The sequence below is a fragment of the Denticeps clupeoides genome, chromosome 18 (assembly GCF_900700375.1).
Source record: "Denticeps clupeoides chromosome 18, fDenClu1.1, whole genome shotgun sequence".
NCBI lineage: Eukaryota > Metazoa > Chordata > Actinopteri > Clupeiformes > Denticipitidae > Denticeps > Denticeps clupeoides.
In genome coordinates this window covers 4,479,440-4,500,377 of record NC_041724.1, presented here as the reverse complement: position 1 = coordinate 4,500,377, position 20,938 = coordinate 4,479,440, and the positions used below count along the sequence as shown (strand labels likewise).

The following is a 20,938-nucleotide window of genomic DNA, read 5'->3' as shown; positions in this document are numbered from 1 at the left end:
CTGGGCGTTAAAGGGGCGCGCTTTCTCCACAGCGACCTCTACTGGAGCCTGCGCGCAGCGGCGGGCGGTGGTCACTGCGGCTGCACGGCTTCGGCAAAAGCGGCCATCGCGATTATGTAGAACGGCCACCTAGCTTGGCTAAACAATGTGACCGTTTTGCATCTTAAGAGTTCAGGATTTCATTTAAATGGCACCTCACGGCTGAAAATGAATGAGGAAAAAATCATTTAAATGTTTTGACTACATTACAAGAAAAATATAAAATACGTGAACATAAATAAATAATACAGAAAACAAATGTACATGACGTCAGCGCTTCACATAACTATGTCCGTGCAGCTTGTAAAAGTCATAAGAAATGAGTTTTTATCAACTACCTGAGTACATGTGAGCGGCCAGTGTGACGTCACCGCTGAGCGCTGCTGTGATTGAACAGATGAGACTGGACTCGGTCCACTGTGCAATTAAAAACTCTTTTATCCCATGATTAAAACAGGCTCATTTCTGTATTTCTGTTGTATATCCAAATCCTTAAGATTTTAGGGACATGCGTGAAAAGGAGGGCATCGTTCCAAAACAGTGCTGCCAAAAATTTTTTTTTTGATTGTTGGAAGACAATTAAAATTCGTACTAATGCATACAATTTTTTTTAGCGTCCAAGCACTAAGTGACCTTAGGTTTGAAATTATAAGAATATTAACAATGACAATAACCAATTAACAAAAATAAGACATGGAGGTCCTATTGTCTTCATGGTTAATAACACACCATCACCATCTCAGCATTCTTCTGCTTTGCATGATGATGGAACTCCAGTGAGATTGGAGTCCGCCCGTCAGGAATCCTATGTTGAATGGAGTACATGATTACTTTTATACTTCCCGGATGTGGCCATTAACAAACACCTCCATTGCACTAAAAAGCTGTCTCTCACAAACCTGTTTCCTTAAAGGTCAGGCCGCCATTGCCCATTGAGGCCATTGAGGATAGTTGCTTAATCAATCAGATGCTTAATGAAAGGAAGTTACCCGCTCAGGCCTACAGATGGAACTCTCTCCACAAACTTTAAGAAAGCTTGTTCACCAATTCTTCGCTCGCTGCCTCCAGTACTCGTGCTCATTCTTTTCACCAACTTCGTCAGTTTGAAGGTTTGTGTTTGCATGTCATAAAACGTTCAACAATAAAACAATAATGATAAACAACAATCTAAGTTTAAACTTACAATTAAATCATAAACGATAACATACAAAGCAGTCAACATGTATTTAGTTTTATATACTATTACATTTTTACAAGAAGACATGGGAAAGACAACAAGACTTTCTTGGGATTATGAGAATGTTTTTATTTGTGTGTGTTTTTTTTTTAAATAACGTATTTTGTAGAAAGACAAAGATACACAATGGGATTGCAGATTACTCAAAGGAAGTTACACATGAAAGCAACTTTATGCAAGTCATAGTGCTGATGACCCTCCCAGAGAGAGGGTCAACGTTCTTGTGACGATGTGCCGGGGTCCTGGGGGCTATCCAAGGTACAGAGAAGGTTATTCTAGAAACTTGCCAAGTCACAACGCGCCTGGTGTCCCCATCAATCAAAGTATGCATACACGTAAACACCCAAAAATCTGCTGAGGCACTAAGATACCGAGCCATGGCTGGCACTGTTGGGACACTGGACGCCAGACGGGAAACATGATGTGGGCCGTGGGGAGTCTGGTGCAAACACCACTGCATGTTTCAAATCTGGCTTCATAAAAAAAAAAAAAAAATAGTTGATTACAACTTCATACAGTACAGTCGCATGACATGGTATACGTGGAAGACTCGTGTTTTGTGCACTACACCACTTCTCGTCTGTGTCATACAAACTGAGTGCAAATAAAATAAAAGGAATATATCTAGCATGTGCATGTGCGGATTACGTCCGGTATGATATAATGGCCTTAAGTACCTTGGTTTTGCAATCTAAGTCCTATTTTTTGTAAAGAATGATCACATGTTCTTGTTACAGTCAAGTACAGTCATTCATGAAACATTCAGGTAAGAATGCACTACACATTCATTAAAGCCGCAGATCATGCACTGCAGGGGAAGGTTCAGTTCAGGCAGGGGAAGGGTGGGAAAATACTTTGGCAGCAAGAGTAGCCTTGTTGTAAAGGAAGCTGCACACTCACAAGAGGAATATTTCTTTAGCGCTAATGTGCCACAGAACAATAAACCATTATCCTCCCAAGAACGTCCCAACGACTTTCTCTTTCCTTCACCGCTCACTTTCGGAATGCTTAATAATCTGTACATTTACAGTTTCCGTTCCCGCGTCGCACTCTGTCAGACCTGCAGACATCATGTTGCTTTACATTCTTTCACGTGCTGAAGAGAGTCTTTCAGATACAAAAGTAGAAAAAGGGTGAAGTTACTGTAACGTTGGAGAAAAAAAAAAGAAAGGAATGGAAAGATATTAACACGTAACACTGCTTCATAGACACAGCATAGTCAAGAAATTACTTCTTTGGTTGGAAGGTGGAGCGTCTTTGGCAAAACTGTCCCATACCTACCTCGTTCCTCTACAAACCGTTCTCAATTTTTTTTGGACTATTGCAGCCAGGTGCTAATGCAGATAATTATGGCACCAATTAGCTTGGTATGATCACTAATTACATAATTGCACGCTGGTGCCTGATTGTGCGACTATAATTACCGCTGATGGTCCAATTCGGCTTTACCCTCAACAGTGCGGGTCAAGCACAACCCAACTTTCTTTACCTTCGCTGGGAGAAAAGAAGAAGTGTTTTTTTTAATTTTTTATTACTCTTTAGAGATCGGCGGGGACAGGCCCTCTCTTGACCCTCAGGCTGCTGCTCCACCCTCGCGGGCAAGTGTTGTAGCTCCGAAGCCCCGGCGAGCGCCAGCCCGAGTCCTCGGACTCCACGGAGGCGTCGGAGTCGGTGAGGGAACGGGTGTTGTAGAGGCGCACGGGCGAGCGGATGGTGGGCGTGGGTGGGGGGCTGGTGAACATGGGCGAGCGTGGCTGGAAGGGGCTCGTGGGTTTTTGTCCAGGGGAGGTGGCCAGCCCGTGTCCGCTCAGCGCTCCGGGGGAGGGACTGTTCTTGCGCTTCGCGGCATTTATGATATTCTTCGCCAGGAGCCGGTGGTTGGCCTTGGTGTCATGGTTGATGACTGGGGACTGGCATCTGGAGTCCCAGACTGGAGATACTGGTGAAGCCGCCATGGGCCGGTGAACAGGTCTCGGCGATGGAGCGTTAGCATGGGAGGCACTAGGCGACCAGACAACACTGGATGGACCCTCCGGGCTGCTGAACCTTCTGGTCAGGTTTGGTGTCCGGGACGCAGCAGGTGTGGCTGGAGACTCGCTCCTCTGTGTGTGGAGAAAAGCACAATCAAATATCATGTTCTCACACGTTCTGGAATTCCCATCACAAGTAATTCCACCCGTGCGGATTAATTTTCACACTCAACAGCAGAATTTAGCCCTCGTCTCATTCAGCACATTATCCAAACACATGCTTCAGACACCATCACACACGCTCGTCTATTAAATTGCCGCTTTTTGCATTCCCATCCACTTTGGATGGATGCTGTAGAAACAATACGATTACATACAGCACAGAAAGCTTTCGCTCAAGCACTAAGGATGTCTCGGAAATAGACCATCGCTGTTTTCCTTATTACGTGAGCAACGTGCCGGGATGCCGTGTCCTGCTCCAATTTCCTTGCATGCAACACAGCCAAGGCAACAAACCTTCGCTGAGGTTGCTGGGTAGGTTTCCACCTCCAGAGGCTATTATTGTTGGACACGAGTCAGGCCTGGAGGGGAGGGGGGGGTCATAGCATTTATCAAAAGGTTCTCAACCCCCTCAGAGAGCCCCTTCAGCTGAAAAAAACCCATCTGGAGCTCCACAACTCTATTTAGCATTCGAAGATCGTGATGTACACATTAATGATGGGCCGAGCCGTGAATGGATGATTCAGTGAAACAATAAACCAAATGTGTGTGAAGTAAAGGCAGCAATCAAGAAGTCAAACGAGGAAGAGAAGTGGCAGAAAAGGGACGAAGACAGAAGTGAAGTGACAAATTAAAGATCTCGTTCCAGTTTTAATGGGGCAGAAGAGTGAACAGTGAAGGACACAGTCTCAAAGCAGCAGAGTCTGAGTGAAAGGAAAAAGATACTGAGCAGTGTTGCCATTTCAATTAGGCGTCCGCAGCTTAATGTCCTGAGATCCGCGACAAATTAGAATAGCCCGTAATGATTACTTACTTGTGAATTAGCATGCACTGAAAATAACACTCACACAGTAGCATATGGTACAATCGACCAGCAAAAATGCCTGAAGGTTTATACCACATTCTAGTCACTCCCACGTTCTTCTAGAAAGACTTTAAATGAGCTCTCTTGGTTTTTTTTTATGACTGAACGTATTAAATTGCAAATCATACATCATAAACCAAACCAAGGCACCATCTGCTAAAGTGCTTTGTAAGAAAACACCCCATTTAAAACTTTGAAGCAGGCATAGGAAAAAGCCACTGATCTCTTATACTTATGCTTACACAGTCAAAAAAATATATTTTATATACTTTTCTTTTTTTTCCTCCCCCAAATACACACTTCACATTGCCGTCTCTCTGGCTTGAGGAGAAAGTGTATTCAAGGGTGATGGGCAACTGCCCTCTTGTGTTCAGTGGTTGAACTGCACACTAAAGATCCAGAGAGATGAAACAGGCCAACGAGGGTAGGTCTTGGTTCAGTGTATAAAAAACATTATATCTAAACTGGTCTGGTATGTTAGAAGGTGTTCGTGTGCTGAGGGTGTTAGAAGAAAGATGGCCTCCACACCTGAGGTTCAATCCCAGCCTTCCTGGCAGAGAACGTGGGTCTGGGAACCTGAACACCTGATCGAGGTGACGCCACTCGCTCTGGCGATAAGGCTGACATGGGTGAAGTGACTCCTCTTGGGCTGGGGGACAATGGTGGGGAGAAGCACTGGGCCGGCCTGTATCCACCCGGCGGGTTGGAGTAAGAAGGTGGACTCGTGGGAAGGGATGTTTGCCTTGAGAACGTCTGCACGGTGGCCATAGACTTGGGAGGGCTCATTGGATCCTTGGTTGGGTTCAAGATGAAAAGTGAAGAGCTGATCTGGTAAGGCTGGTGTCTGGCAAGCTCCATTTCTATCTTTGAGCAGCCGTTCTCCAGAGCCGGACTCTCGGGAGGCGGAGGCGGAGCCAGCGCTCTTTGCGGAATGCTCTTTTTGGAGGCAGACTGCTGCGCTTTGAGCGTCTTTGAAATCTCTGTACTGACGTTAGAGGCGTTAACAATGGCCTTCACCCGACCTGGCATGGTGGATGGATACACCCAGGAGGGCGGCAAAGACATGGTTGGAGAGGGAGATCTTATCTGCCCGGCTGCTGATTTATCCAAGACATACTTTTCCATCCTGGACTGCCTCTTGGCAAAAAGTTCAGCGCCCTTCCCGGAGGCGTTAGTCAGGGCCTGCTCAGGCTTGTGCTCCATCTTGGCTCGAGTTCGGGAACTCTTCAAGCACGAGGACCATTCAGGGTACAGATCCTCTTCTACAACCCCATCACCTTTGGCTAGGAAGTTCGAGGCTTCGGCCCCGAGTGCTAGCAGCTCTTCCTCTGGGGTGTGATCAGGCTGAGACTTCATCTTTTTCTTCTCGTCTGTGCCCTGCACCAGGGACAAGAGCTCGGGGTTCGGCTCTAATCTTGGCTTCTCCTGGAACGTGAACATGGACTTCCTGTTTCCCCGCCGAACCACGCCCTCATCCAAGATGCCTGTTCTAATCGGGGTTTGTGGTCTTTTTTCACACATGAGCTGGGGCGTATAAATGGGCCTGGCAACTGTTGGGGCGATGTAGTGGGGAGTTGGTGGTCCTCTAGAGGGACCAGTTAATGTTGGACTGGAGAAAAATGGAAGCGGTGGGGTCGGGTATGAGGGGGCAGGAGGTGGAGGAGAGAAAAATGGCCTCGGAGGCTCTGACAAAGGTGAATCCATAAAGTCTTGCGCTGGGGACTCGGCCGGGTTTAGAAGGACCTTACCGGTCGCTTTTTGGATGGCGGGCAGAGGAGGTGTGGAGTAGGAGGGTGCTGAGGGAATGTCCGGTGCCGGGCTGGCAACCTCAGATGACCGCACGGTAGCGGGGGAGAAAAACGGACGGGCTGTTCTGTTGGTGATGGCCGCGGCTTGCTTGGCCAACGAAGAGGACGCCTTCCCAGACGCCTCAGTATCATGACAGCCATTTGGAACGTCTCCTGGAGCGTCCACCGAGCTCCTACGCGTCCCGTTCGGCTCCGTTTCCTCGCGACCTCTGCTCAGCTGGGCGTAAGTGGCACTGCCATCCTCAATAGCAACCTCATCCTTCACTTCATCCACGGGCTCCCCTGGGAGCTCGCCCTCCATCTCGTTCACTGGGAGGAAATGCCTCTCCCGCGTAATGGTGTCATCATCCTCAGCTCCATGGACGGGTTCGCCTTGACCTTCCATGATGTCACCTTTTATGCACTTGATTTCTCTGGGTGACCAAGGAGGCCTCGTCTCGCTGCTTTTGGAGATGCCCTCGCGGCCCCCGAGATCCCGGCTGAGCTTATTTTCCCATGTCAACGCGCTTCGCGGCGGCAGGTCACTTTCGCTCCTCGACTCGTCTCGTCCTCCTCCGCCGTAGCTCACCAGGGTGAAGGCGTTGACTCGCTGCTTGCGCCGATTAAAAAGCTGGACGCCCCTGGAGCTGGAGCTGGACGGCACCGTCAGCTGGGCGGCAATGATCTGGCTCCGCGTCCTTGCCTCCTTGAGCTCCTTCTCGGACAAACTTGCACTTCTGCTGAGGTCTGCGGGTCGGAAACAAAAGGAAAAAAAAGGCTTTAATGCGTCAAACTGGTCAAGGTTAGTTATTCGTCCGCACAGTCACAGATCAGGCCCGTTACAGCGAGGAAAACAGCGAGGACAGCCAGCCGATAAGCGTCCGATTGCTGTTTTAAAACCAGAGAACCGTAATATGGTTCAACCCGAGTAGTCACGGTTTACATCAAGGGACCCTGTCGCATGTTCATTCTCCTCGTGCCGCTGTCGTTTCTCTTTTTCCAAAGACAGATTCATTTCCTCCGTAGGAAAAAAAAAAATTAAAAATGCTCTCTGCTAGTGGGTGTGTGTGTGTCTTGCAGAAGAAACTCCACCGGCGGACATTAACGCCGAACGGTTTCCAAGCAGGGGTTCTCGCGCCGAGGAGCAGCCAGGGGCTGCCAGGGAGCCACGCTCAGGCACGAATAATCGGCGTGACCGCGCTGCACATACGGTGGCATCAGGCCACGTTCGCGTTGGTGGGGGTTCCGCAAGGCAAACGGTTGTTGTGTCTACAGAGCAGACATAACATCTCCGACGAAGAACAAGAAACGTACGAAACCCGAAGCTGCATTTTTAAAGGAATTTGTAGCTGTCTGGTGGGATTCGGTAAAAAAAAAAAAAATCGGAAACAAAAATGTTCTTGTTGAAAGTGGAAGAGGTTTATTGTACAGGCGCAAGAGTTCCATTCCAAACTGCTCAAGTATTTCCTTTACCAACGGCCGGAGTCCCTCCCAGAGCATTCCTCAACTGGCGAGAAAAATTCCCTGCCGGGAACTGCCGCCCGGCCTCAGACAAAACTCTCCGCGGCGAAGCCCGCGCCCCGATTCATGGCACCCTGACACTTTTACATTCGCGTGTCCTCAGTTACAAGACAAACTATGCATTTAGGCGCTTGAACTCTGACCCGAGGAATTTGCTGTCATTTAGACAGAACAGGCCACAAAGACCAGTCGGTTCAAGAACAAGACATCACAGCGGTCTGACACGCAGCGTGTCGTTTAACGGCGCTCATTCGAAGCAAATATTTGTCTAATTCTGAATGTCATAAAGAGGGATGGCTGTGAGTCACACCGGCTACTGTGTGGTGGCTTTAGGCATCAGCGACTAGAGCAATACCAAAGCAATCTGTTTCCTTAATGGAGCTTTAAAATTCTAACAGTGGGAAGTCTCCTGTTGGGTTTTGTCATAAGTTAATGATTTACATACTCTAGTAACAGGAGCCTGTGTTGAAGAAGTCTGGTGAACAGGTGGATGGTTTCAGTCCAAGAGTTTTATATTAAAGGATGCATTTCATCTAATTCAAAACGCATTGTTATATGCGTTTTTCCCAACTTTCCTGGAATAAGATTTGCACTTCCATCGTAGACGTTTCCACTCCACGTTGCGCAAGCAGCCCACACAGACATGAGTGACAGCTGCAGAGGTGCAGAGCTCTCATGCACGCAAAATAACCCCCCTCCGTCCATATTACTGCATTCAAGATCTGCCAATATCGTGCACGTCTGCACCTTCAAAGCTTAATGCACGCAGTTCAAATCTGGTCTTGGCATTGACACCTCGACCAATTTATTTAAATGATTCCAGTACAGTCTAAAGTGAAGTGATTGTCACATTCAGTAACAGTCATCCTCTCATGCAACTTTTGGGGGTTTTCTTTACAGCAAGCATTGCTGTAAAACATTTTTTACAGCAAAAAGTTTCCAATTAGAATGTATTTGCTTAATTGTTTTCAGTGCGAGTATAAAATATATACAGCTCGCATTTATTCGCAGTAACAATTCGCGCGTAATAATCGGTCGCCAAAAATGAGCTTAAAGTTGAACCAAAAGTTGCGTATTACCTTTATAAATAAGCGACGGCTCCGAGAGCTTTTCCGATTGAACTGTGCGCCGTCGCGCTGCGAATGCTGGACCGCGGCGCGTCTCCGGCTGATGCAGTGTCTGCGTGTGCGTCTGCGTCTGCGCGTCTGCGCGTCAGCGTCTGCGCGTCTGTGCGTCAGTGTGGGAGCAGCTGGCATTAGATTCTAATCTTATTTTTTTCCCCAAACCAAAAGTCCTTTCAGCATGAGGAGGAGAACATTTTAGTCCAGGAAAGTCCCTACAGAATCACTGTGTGTGTGTGTGTGTAAGGGTGGGGTCACTGTCTATCCATTGAAGCATTTCCATCAAACTCCGACGCAAGCGTCTCTCTGGTGGGTTCCAGTGCTGTGTCAGCTCGACCCAAAAGCAATGAGAGTTCCGCCGATCGGCACGCAGGATTTGACTGACTCACCCGGTCCGAGCGATTAACCCCTTGTTCAGGAGAGGCAGGGAGAGGGGCCAAACGCTTGGTCCCCTCCGCACACAGCAGATGAGGCCCGCCGTTGTGTATCGGAGGTCAGATTACCCCGTCGGATGTTATCGTTCGCTGGCGGCCGGCCGGGATGACAGCGTCGCCCCGCCGGCCCGTGTGTGAAGCAGCGTGGACAGAAAGGGGATTAGGCCCTGGGGGCTGGGGCTGATGAATGTGCAGTTTAACAACGCATTACGTAGGCCCCCAGGAGTCAGCCCACGGGTTTACGCTCTTCCTTTGTGGTGTGGTGAGGCGGCCTGCAGACGAGAACCACCTTGTTGATTTTTTAGGAGAATTGTGGATTTTCTTCCAACCATTTGTTGGGTTTAAATGAACAGTAATGAATAACGCTGCTTTAGTGCTTATATAACACTGCTTTTCCCATTTGCAACCAAAACAGACCTCCAGATCTTCACATCAACAGAAAAAAAATCGAGGCCAGCCACAATGGTGCGAATTAAAATTTTCCTTACGTCACCATTTGTGCGCCTGGTTTCAGCGATCAAGCACAAGCAAAAACGAATGGGCCTCAACAAGAAATTCCATTCTGTCTGAGAGCCCTCAGATTGTCATAAAGCAGTGTCCTTGTTACGCGCATCTGCATAGCAAAGCGTAATAGCGCATATCGTACAACTCCAACCCTAAAGGTGCAATGGAACAACAACTAAAAATGGCCGTTGTGTTGCCATTCATGATAAAAAGCATGCTAACCAGCTAGCTAAGGCCCGTTCTGTTTTCTAATACCACTGTTTACCACAAGAGGCGATAGAGAGTTTGCGCAATGCAATTTTGTAAAGCCCACAATCACAAGCAGTATGTCTCAGTGGGCTTAACAACCACTACAGATGACGCCCCCATAAACTTAAACCCCCTCCGGACACAAGGAACCCTAGAAAAACAAGATTTGTTCTTAACCATTCGTATAGAGGTTGGAAGCTAAATGGTGAAACACTGCCACTCATGTGATGGTGCGTCATTTGTCCAGCTGGCAAAATCGTATGTGTTGGTGCTACTTTTGTTGTCCAACGTGATCTTCTGCTTGAAGCAGATAATGTTTAAAGTGCTCGTTTTCTTTTCGGCAACCTATCATTTGCTGGGAAATTAAAGAAAACTGCAGAATCGTTGATTTTTGGGTGACTGATCGCCTTCCAAGCTTGTCCAGCATCGTGGTCTGTGTGTGTGCAGTGTACCGAGACCTTACAGTACCCAACCACAGGGGGAAACAGATGTTCCGCTGACCGTATGGCGTGCGCAGAGAAGGCGTGGCTAAGTTTGTTTTCCCTGTGTGACCATTGCGGTGCTTTCCTTCCAAAGCAACGGTGATTCACTCCCCTGCTCGAGATCTACCACCCATGTGAAATAGCAGAGGTGGGGATGGGGGGGGGGGGGGTTTATAGGGTTCAAACAAAGGATGACGCATGCAGTAGGCAACATGCAAAAAAATAATAATAACACATTTACTTGTCTTCTGGCCCGGTTGGTTGGTGCTGGAGGTCATGTTCGGCTTCCCTTTGACCCTGTTGTGTTCACCCTTCTGCCAGATGAGAGTGCTGTTGGCCTCGGTCTCCGGCCTTCCCCTCGCAGTCCGACCAAGGCTCCCCGTTGCCGTGGCTCCAGGCCCAGTCCAGCTCGCCATTCTCCGGACAGCCTCCTGCCCCCCCTCCATTTTGGCCCCGGACGGGAGCGGCGGTGCAGCTCTGGGCCAACACAAGCCCTCCTTCAGAGGAGCACGGCTCTGTCCTGCAGCCGTCTGAATGAACAGAAACAGTCCGTCTGTTTAATGGGAGGTCAGTTCGGCCCAGAAAAGGGGGCGGGTTCTCACTCGGCTGACTAACTAAGTGAAAGTTGGAAAGTGAGGGAGGAAAAAAAAAAGTCCCGGCTTAAACGCTTCCTGTCTGTCCAACGTGCATCCACCACAAGCCCAAGGGTACGGCGCTGCTGACAAATATGACTTTGAGTTTTGCCTTTTAGTTCATCCCACAGAACATTATTCAAATTCTAACAGGACCTCCCTAGAGACGCCATCCCGAGCACACTGTACGGGTTCCCATGGACAACGGCCAAGAGTATTTCGCAATTACGACGTCTCAAGTCCGGTAAAAGAGGCTGGAACACCATCCGGCATTCTATTCGAGCCAGCCTGCCCACCGCGATCCAGACATTTCTCTTCCTCCTTCCTTATCGCCGGCACCAAAACACCGGCTATCCCTTCGCCCTGTCAGGGCCTCACTGGGACGGCTTATTTTTCTTTCTGAGACATGAGGAAAGCTCTTAAAACGTCAAGGCACGACAATGGTCAGATGAAATAACACTGTTTTTCTTAACCTGCACTCAGTCTTTCAAAAGCTGGTGGTCGAGGAAATCTAAAGAAGCCGGAATGTCTTTTATGGCTTCGTTCAGCTCTGTTTATTTTTTAAAACATGTCCTGTCTTATAATTCTCACGTTACTCATGCAAGAACCCGGTGGCGTCCTGGGCTTTCTAGCTCCCAGTACTGGGGGTCGGATTATTCAAAATTGTCAGTTTAGGTGAAGATGCTGCAGTTGAAAATTCTCAGTTGGGTCCGTTTGAGGATCTTTGTCCTGGATTGTGAAGTTTATATCCCAGCGTCTGGACGCGGTGGATGGAGGTGCACATGTTGGACCTCAGGCCCAAAATTCACATGGAAACCAGGTAGGGTTGAATTCTGGGATGTCATCTCCTCCTCTGGCCCACAGCTTCCTGAAACACAAATGAGGGTTTTTGGTTCAACTCATGCAAAATTCATTTTTGGATCTGGTGGGAATTGCAGGTCTGGAAGCCCTTCAAAACTTTCACAGTTTCTGAACAATAGACTCCATTTTTGCAGAATTTCAGCCCCATTTCCTGTTCGACCTCTGACCCGTTGGGTCCAGCTTGATTTGTCCGCTCGAATGATGTGCAAACTGCCTTAACAAATAACTTTTCACCCAAAATGCATGTACCCATAATAAATGTTACACTATTTTAAGACTGTGTAAAACATAGCACAAATGAAACAGAAAAGGTGCCCATGCTGCTCCCCAATGCGGCCCAAGGCCAGCTTTTAAACCATTAAAAGTGCACCCGTTCAGCCTTAATGTACTCCAGGCAATAAAGGACTTTTTTGCTGCCTTTCATTATGGGTGAGAAGGCGGCGAAGGCAGTCCTAATTAACAGTCTGCAGTTGGTGAAGTCGGCCTCCCTTCAAAGAGAAGGGAAGGTGAGAATTCATTACGCGCCGGCTGCCGCGACGCCTCCCGTCAGGTCGCCCAAAAAATGCCCGCCGCGAGCGCTGCCGGGCAGATAAGGCTTGCCGTTAATCGCGGGAGCTGTCGCCCTTGATCTAGATTAACGCCGACGCGCCCTACAAATGTAAAGGCGCCGCGCGGCAAAAAAAGGTCCAAGTAAAACAAATGAGCCCAGAGACGTGGGTCGCCCTCTCAGCGATGTGTCATATTTCATGCCCCGCGCACCGCCAGAGCTGCGAGGCAGATAACATCTGTGGGGCCTTTCGCTTGACAAGTTTGTCAGAAGCTTTGCTCCCTTTGAAATGCGGCAAAGGGCCTAATAACGCGGATGATGAATGGCCCCCTTTGCCCGGGCCAGAGTGGCCGATTGTTTGTCCCTCCCAGGCTGTCACCATTGTTGTCGCGGCTTTTTTACGACTTGTTTTAGGCTCCACCAGCCATCCCGGGGTGCAAAGAACGGATCCACTGTTCAATTTAAAAAGCGATCGCTCAAACAAGCCATTTTTCGCCGTATCTAACTCTGGCCCGTGGTCGCAGAGCCCAGCTGCACCCGACAGGATGTTTACCCAGAGATGAGTCGATTCCCTTGTTATCTCCCGGGATAACGCTGATGGCGATCGCTTTCTTCACCGCATCGTAGGCCAGGCTGTTTCCATTTATCTACTTCTTTTTCGCTCCGACTGATGTGGCCGGGAGAGTCGTCCTGCTTGTGTCAGAGAGACGCACCACGTTTCACATCTTTGTTTGGAGCTCCGGCTGCGGGGACGGATTTGGCGGCAGTCAGGGAGATTTTCCTTTGTTTTTTAAAGAAGGTTTAACAGGAGGCATTAATGGTGTCATTAAAATTTCATGGTACATGTGTTGCGCTTGTTAAGACACACGGTACGGTTGCCACTTAAAGCAGGTTTTTTTTTTCCTGCATGACATCAGTTGTCACAACATGTTGCCCACTAACATTGACACGTTGGGTCAAACATGGCAGCAGAGGTGGCCAAAGAACAAAAGTCCACGCATTCTTCTTTCAAGTAGAAGTATAGATACCAAGACTTGTTTCTTAAAGCACTTCATATAAAACGAAAAAGTTAATAAATAAAAGTTAATCAATAAAAAGTATAAAGCTGCCCACCAAAGGAGGACTAAACATGAATTTTTGGGCACACTAAGTGTGTAGCTTGTTCACCAGGGCAAAGGGCAAAGAAAGATCCGTTTGGTAGTAATCTGTGCCTTGCAGGATAGAAAATAACTGGCCTTTTCCGTTGGTGTGCAAATATATCTGTCAGAACACAATGATGTTTATATGAACATATTTTAAAATGGGAGGAGCCTGATGATTGACATCGCTCACTTCATCAAAGATCATGTTTTATCTATTAAGTTATGTAAATCGTGAAGATTTTGATATGAAATATGCTAAAAAAAAGAATAAATAATAAGAAAGAATAAAGAGTTAATTGAATATACAGTACCAGGCCTAACTGGATAAATGATAAATAAGAATAGACATACATGTAGGGAAAAAAAAAAAAGTCAACCAAGCCTGACCCTTGATGACCTCTTCACTTAACGTCTGCCATCCTTTGCCTTACATGACCTTGCATGCCCTTCAGGGCGATGACAATTCAGCCTCCAGCTCATTTGTCACGGGCTGCCAGTGCAGGTGTGCCATCAAACATCACTCCCCACCCACTGCGTGCAGACACCAGGAAGCGTGCGATACCCGGAAAGGAAATTCCTCCCGGAGCGGCCGTATCGCCCCACACACGACACATCTTCTTGGCGACCCACCTCCCCGCCTGGGGGGTTGCGGGCTTGCCTTGGTAATCTCCAATATCCATTACAGTTTGGCAGGCGCAACTCATTGGGACATTAATACGAGGATTTCTGGAGGCACCCGGACCGCCTCAGACAAAAGGCCCCATTGAAGTGCCTTTAAGTACTTTGAAATAATTTAGGGGTTTGCGCTGCAGATTTGGCATTCCTCTGCAAAATAATTCTTCGCAAGAGGGTGACGGCCGGCATGCCTTGGCATGTACACGATGATGACAGACATTCAAAACACTTCAGTGCACTTCTGAGATGACGGGCTCCCTTTCATATGAGCAGTGGGCCAATATAAGTGATTAAAGGAGGAGGAGTATAAAAGATACGCAGTCCTGCCCTGGACCACGGCTCCATATGGGGAACTTGCCAGGACAAAATCAGCCTAAAGAAACATCGGCAAATTGTGCAAAAGATCTCAAATCTTTTGAGATCTTTTGAGATCTATGAACTATTACTGCCACTTTTATTGTAGCCATGTTCTGCAAAGTGAGCGAAACACATGTGCTACAGGACAACCCACTGCTTTCAAAACGCATCTGTAAATGATGCACAAGTCGTGCCTGTCTCTGGGACACGGTTTCACCGGATACACCATCTAATGTTTCAGCACAGCTGCTGTTCCACACAGGAGCCCCAAGGTAAGAACTTGAAGAAGTTGCTGTAAAAGGAAACTTCAAATGGAATGCAAAAAAAAACAAAACAAACAAAGCAACTTAAGGTTCTTAATGCATGTTGTCTGGCTCTCGTGCACGGCCTGCCAAAAAGTGAGCCCTGGAACAGGACAATGTAAAAAGAGAGCGTTAAAAGCGGCAGGTGAACACAACTCGGTTCGCGCGACAAAGACCAGCGGCGCGGCCTCCCGGCCGTGCGAGGCACTCACCTGGGCTCCGGTGCGCGGCTGCGTGCAAAGCGGCGAGCGTGCACTGGTCCTTTTCGGGTCCTCTGTCTGCACACCTCCCCCTTCTGCTGCCTTGTCTACTCTGGAGTAACACACGCTCTCTCTCTCTCTCTCTCTCTCTCTCTGAGACAGAGAGAGGCGAAAGGGGGTGTGGAGCACCAGCTCTTGGAACACAGAGGCCTCTTTGTCTTCCCTTTTCATATGGTTTCCTTCAAGAATGCATACTGAACACATTATGCCATTATATATTTTCATATTTAACGCCGGGGCATTCGACCGACTCGCCCCCCCTCCACCCCAATTTTATTTTTATTTTTTTACTAAACTTCACTCTCAGGTACTGCACGCTGCAGGGCCGAGAGGACGCGGAGGGCGGAATGCGTGCGAGGAAATGTCCGCTTAAAAAAACGGCCCTGGGCCTTAAGCGCTTGTTTATACGGTTCCAGACTGCGGTGAATTATACAAGCAAAGCGCAGCGAGCGGAGCGCGTTTCCTCCCGAGGCCCAGCGGTGGGAGCATGGAACAGCGCACAGGAGAAGCGTACAGATGGGTTTCACAGACGTGCGGCGGCCGGCCGGCAATTCATAAAGGCCAATATGTGCTTAAGCCAAAGCGAGGCACTTAGACCCTTGGTGGGACGCAAGCCAGTAGCTTCTGATCTGGAGCCTTCCGCTTCTGTCCGGGGATAGAAATGTGCTCCTAAACGCAAATTGTGTTAATGTGGCACAGTGTGCTGTTTGTCTCGCTGGTAATTATACGGCGTTTATGCTCAGCCGGCCCATGTACTGTAACCAGAAACCTCCTCCAACAGAGAAGGTTACCAGAAACGTCTCACAAGGCCAAAGCCATTAGCAGAATTGCTCATTTCAATTTGAAGCCACAAAGAACAGAGTAATTCTGCCTGCGAGCTCTTACGTCACTTCAGAACGCCTACCGTTGTGCAGCGCAGCCAGCACAAAGCAGGAAATTCTGGACCAAACGACTCACACCCTGATTCATTACCAAAACTGTACCGAAAACTCTCATCCTGATTGCAACTACTCGTGTAGTAAATAATTAATAACGTGGCGTACAGGGACTCAAAGTGTGTGTGTGTTAAGTTTAAGTACTTTCATAAAACATGTAAATCTGTACCTTTTCAACATGGGTTTAGTCTCAATTAATTAATTGGTCTGAATATATCACAGGTTTTATTCCTCCGAGCATGTCTGAAAAAGTGGTGTGAGAGGCTAGTGAAGTAGTAAAGTGAAGTGATTGTCACTGGTGATACACAGCAGCACAGCACACGGGGCACACAGTGAAATTTGTCTTCTGCATTTAACCCATCACCCTGAGTGAGCAGTGGGCAGCCATGACAGGCGCCCGGGGAGCAGTGTGTGGGGACGGTGCTTTGCTCAGTGGCACCTCAGTGGTACCTTGGCGGATCGGGATTCGAACCGGCAACCTTCTGATTACGGGGCCGCTCTCCTAGCAGGGGTCTGCAACCTTTAACACTCAAAGAGCCATTTGGTCAACCCAACTTATCAGTGCTATGTTAATTCATACACAACTTACTTATCAACTTAGTCAACATGTGCAAACCTTTAAACACTAAATATTGCAAACAACTGTTTGCTCACCCCAAGAGTTGTCGGACTGACTACAGAAATCGGTAGATGCTGGCAAATGCAGTATTCTGTATGGTGTTTTAATAAGTCACGAAAAGAGCAGGTGACCTAACCATAACTGTGTCTGTATTAATACGTCATGAGAAAATAGTCTTGTTTCAGTTTTTTAACGCACAGATCGGCACTTCTGCCACCTCTACATGAGTGCGCGAGGGGAGAACATGCGTGTAGAATCTGGTACTGCTCTCGCGGAGGCGGCGTGACGTGTCCTCGGTGATCTGCTTTGCATTCCCCTGTATTGACTTTGTCTCATTTAGCTGGAGATGCAAAAGAGCGCGCTGATGAAGAGCAGACGCGATTAAAATCACAGACACACGCACCAGGACCACCAGCAGCACATTTTCTCTGTCAGGGAAATAACTGAGGCGCGGTTCAGAGAGTCACTTTTGATCAAGTGCGATGGAGGAACTGCCGGATTAAATGTCCCCCATGTGGAGGTCCCACTGTTCAGAGAGATTTGCAGCCCAGGGTGAAGCAGTGTTGTCATAACTTCAATAGCCTGTCGCTTTTATGGACGGCCACATGAGCCTGCAATGCATTATGGGAATAAAAGATGCAAATGAGGAGCATATCTTCTAATGCAACCACCAAATCCTCGAGTGGCGTCATAGTCATTCCTCTTTCTAAACTGGCCCAGCTTTCAAATCTCGCAGTGCGCATCAGCAAAGCTAACCGATCGACTTGCGGCTCTGGCGAGGGATCAGTCAGGGCGAACGAGAACATGAGCAGCAGCGCTAGACATCCTTCTGTGGCTTGGGATCATGGTTTCTGGATCCGGCCGCAGGGAAGCGGCGCGTTGTGGGAGCAACCAAGCCGCAGTCTGGCTTGTCGGCCCACAGCCCCTGAGTATGACGCCATTAGCTTTTGTTTTATGGAGCCTAAATGCTACAAGCGAACCTTCGCACGGTTGGGGACAACCATCCACTGTATGATGTCAAGGCTGAATGTGACTATCTGGCAACGCTCAACCAGATACAACGCGGTGAAATCAGCTTAACTCAAGCAGAATTAATCATGAGGGAATGAGCCGCGCAATGATTCTTTTCAGCCCACTCCCATTCGGACTGGGGCTGTGATGTGACAGGTCGGCTCCAGCACACATTACCGAGTGGAATCAGTTGGCACTCCATCCAGATATCAACCTAAATGGGGCTCAGAAACGATGAAGCTATTAAATAAAGTTTCCATTACTTTACTACTGTACGCTGCAAACGTTATTGTTTTGTCCATAGCGAGGAAAATTCAATTTCCGTATCACCATGTATAATGTCATCATGTATAATGGTGGCAATGGCAGACATATTCATCATGCGTTCCCATTCTTGAAACTTGGTTTTGAGCATTGCATGCCATCATTGTGCCAATCGTAAAAAAATATATAAAAATAAAGCTAAACTGACGTGAACTGATCCATGAAGGTTGGTTCTGCTGTCATCTGACATTATAAGATTATAAGGTGGGGGGTGTGGATCTGACATGATTACGATGCAATATTGGGGTTCCTCAGATCTACATTTTTTTACTCCAGTGGTCTGCAAAGTACAGGGTGGGCCATTTATATGGATACACCTTAATAAAATGGGAATGGTTGGTGATATTAACATTCTGTTTGTGGCACATTAGTATATGTGAGGGGGCAAACTTTTCAAGATGGGTGGTGACCATAGTGGCCATTTTGAAGTCGGCCATCTTGGATCCAACTTTTGTTTCTTCATTAGGAAGAGGGTCATGTGACACATCAAATTTATTGGTAATTTCACATGAAAAACAATGGTGTGCTTGGTTTTAATGTAACTTTATTCTTTCATGAGTTATTTACAAGTTTCTGACCACTTATAAAATGTGTTCAATGTCACCAACCATTCCCATTTTATTAAGGTGTATCCATATAAATGGCCCACCCTGTATGTCCACACAGTGACATTTCTGAGGGCGAGCATACCCGCATCTGACTCCTAATGCTATTGAACAACAGATGAGAACCAGGCCAGGGCCCATGTGCCTGGCAGGACAAAGTGCCCTCTCTCTTTGTCGACTCAATATAATCCTAATCAGAGCCAAAGAAAATAAGCAGAAGTACCAAACCACGAGCAGCCAGCTCGCCATGTGGAGTACGGAATTAATCTGTGTCACGCACAGCAGATGTCCGAAAAATATTTTCTCTGCCCCCTCTGCAAACGACATTAGCCAACGCGTTCGAAATGTCAGTGCTCGCCTGGTGGAGATGCGATTTGGTGTTTCCAGAAAGAAATGGTGCCCAAATGCGTCTGTGTTTCCCTGAGTGTTACATAAATATCATTTACATTTACATTTACGGCATTTATCAGACGCCCTTATCAAGAGCGACTTACAATCAGTAGTTACAGGGACAGTCTCCCTGGAGCAACTTAGGGTTAAGTGTCTTGCTCAGGGACACAATGGTAGTAAGCGGGATTCGAACCCGGGTCTTCTGGTTCATAGGCGAGTGTGTTACCCACTAGGCTACCACCACCTGCTGTGCAATATCTTGCTGTGCAATTAGCCGAGGCTCGCGGCCATTGAATGACGACCCCCGTGCCCCATTCACAGCCACCGGACGAGTGAGGACGAGCAGCAATTAGCACCAGAATTCGTCAAAAACAAGAACATTCCTCAAAAAGGTGGCCAAAGGAAGCGTTTGGCTGCATGTGGGTGATCAGCTTCATCCTGCGATGAAGGGGTGCTTTCTAGCAGGGCGAATGAACCATCGCACCTCGTGTATTTTCACTGGGGAAAAGATTAATGCAGAGGGCCACCAACGTCTGAGTCTGTGCATTCACCAGCGCTAATGGATTAGGGACCGTGTGCAAACTACTGCCAGCTGTTCAAAACTTTCCGGAAATAAGGGACATCATCAAATTTCCTTTTTGGCAGCTCATCTCGTAAATTAACCGCATCTAAGTAGTGCTGATTATTTTTTGCTAAATTGTCTGCTATTGTCACATAAATACACTTGACTTTAGGCCATTATATTTTGATTATTTTAGATTGTTTTATGCACATTTTTACTGCTAATGAGGTCAAAAATCTCTGAAGAAAAAAACAAAACATGTTCATATCAGTCAGATGGCATAGAAGCCAGGAGTGGTTTGGTTTTGCCTTAAAATGACCCTATTGGAACTCAAGGCAACTCTTTAACATTGGGACAGTGTCCACTGTCCATTCACCACAAGGTCTTGTCCCAACTTTTTATTTTTATGTTTAGTTATTACGTTCTTGTTAATTAACCAAAGAGAGGGCTTTACTGAATGTCATAAAGTACAGTGCGGTGGCCTTTAAAACATGCATGGCAGGGATTGGATCTGCCCGCCCCAGCAGAACGGGCTTCATCACTCATGCCTGTGTTTGTACAGCTACCTTTTTCCCGCCCTTTTCACCCAGTCTGGGAGCAATTAGGCTGCAGGGCTCTTGCCATATGGGCTCCTGCGTCTTGGGTTTGTATTTCTTCACTTAACAAGCGTCATATATTTTCCACTCGCCAGCTAAAGGTATTTTTATACTCTGTATGCTGGACAGTAAATTATACACACACATACACACACACACACACACACACATATATATGTGGATATGTGTGTGTGTGTGTGTGTGTGTGTGTGTGTGTGTGAACATGCCAACACTTTGCATCTGTCAACCTGAACCTACTGCACTGAGGTGAGTTTACAGAGCTTATTAGTACAGAGTAGTTTTTTGGCAAGTGCAAATAATTCATTTCAGCGTATGGAAAAATCATAAATGCATGTGAAATATTACAATCTGTCACAGGCGACGTGGTGAATGCATGGACGCATACGCACACCTTACAACAAAAGGTGATTCAATCTCAGTAAACACGAGCACGTACAAATACAGGGAAATGACCGTGACTCAACACAGCACCCATTAATCATCCTGATCAGGAAAATCGGGAGCACAACATCGACTACATGAAAACTCCAGACCAAATTGCGGAACCAGAGTATCCCCTCCCAGAGTCAGATCGTGACAGTACACCTAGTCCTAGGTGTGGCTCCGGTCACGTCTCCGCAACAAACACAGCGACTGTCCATGCACAAGCAGTGACGGATCTTCGCCGATCG

At 47.6% G+C, this 20,938-nt stretch overlaps 1 protein-coding gene across 2 annotated transcripts; it reads right to left on the bottom strand.

Moving 5' to 3' along the window:
* Nucleotides 1–1,320: 1,320 nt before the first annotated feature.
* On the bottom strand, nucleotides 1,321–15,281 carry synpo (synaptopodin). 2 transcript variants are annotated; one of them, XM_028959571.1, is made up of 4 exons: nucleotides 15,157–15,281; nucleotides 10,670–11,928; nucleotides 4,859–6,864; nucleotides 1,321–3,378 (listed from the first exon to the last, which is right to left on the bottom strand). In XM_028959571.1, exons 2-4 carry the CDS (start codon nucleotides 10,872–10,874, stop codon nucleotides 2,815–2,817), a joined length of 2,775 nt encoding a protein of 924 aa, XP_028815404.1. In that variant the 5' UTR covers nucleotides 10,875–11,928; nucleotides 15,157–15,281; the 3' UTR covers nucleotides 1,321–2,814. The 2 variants fall into 2 exon arrangements, with proteins under 2 accessions (XP_028815404.1, XP_028815405.1); XM_028959572.1 differs by lacking the exon at nucleotides 15,157–15,281 and adding an exon at nucleotides 13,022–13,495.
* Between the last annotated feature and the right edge of the window lie 5,657 nt (nucleotides 15,282–20,938).

Bases quoted from the DNA above. Each gene is read 5' to 3' on its own strand.
- synpo (XM_028959571.1), bottom strand. From the start codon at position 10,874: ATGGAGGGGGGGCAGGAGGCTGTCCGGAGAATGGCGAGCTGGACTGGG. The intron at 6,865-10,669 runs GTAAATGTGTTA...TCCGACCCGCAG, and splicing joins CCAACCGGGCCAGAAGACAA to ACCTCAGCAGAAGTGCAAGT. The intron at 3,379-4,858 runs GTGTGGAGGCCA...CTCCACACACAG, and splicing joins AGGCTGGGATTGAACCTCAG to AGGAGCGAGTCTCCAGCCAC.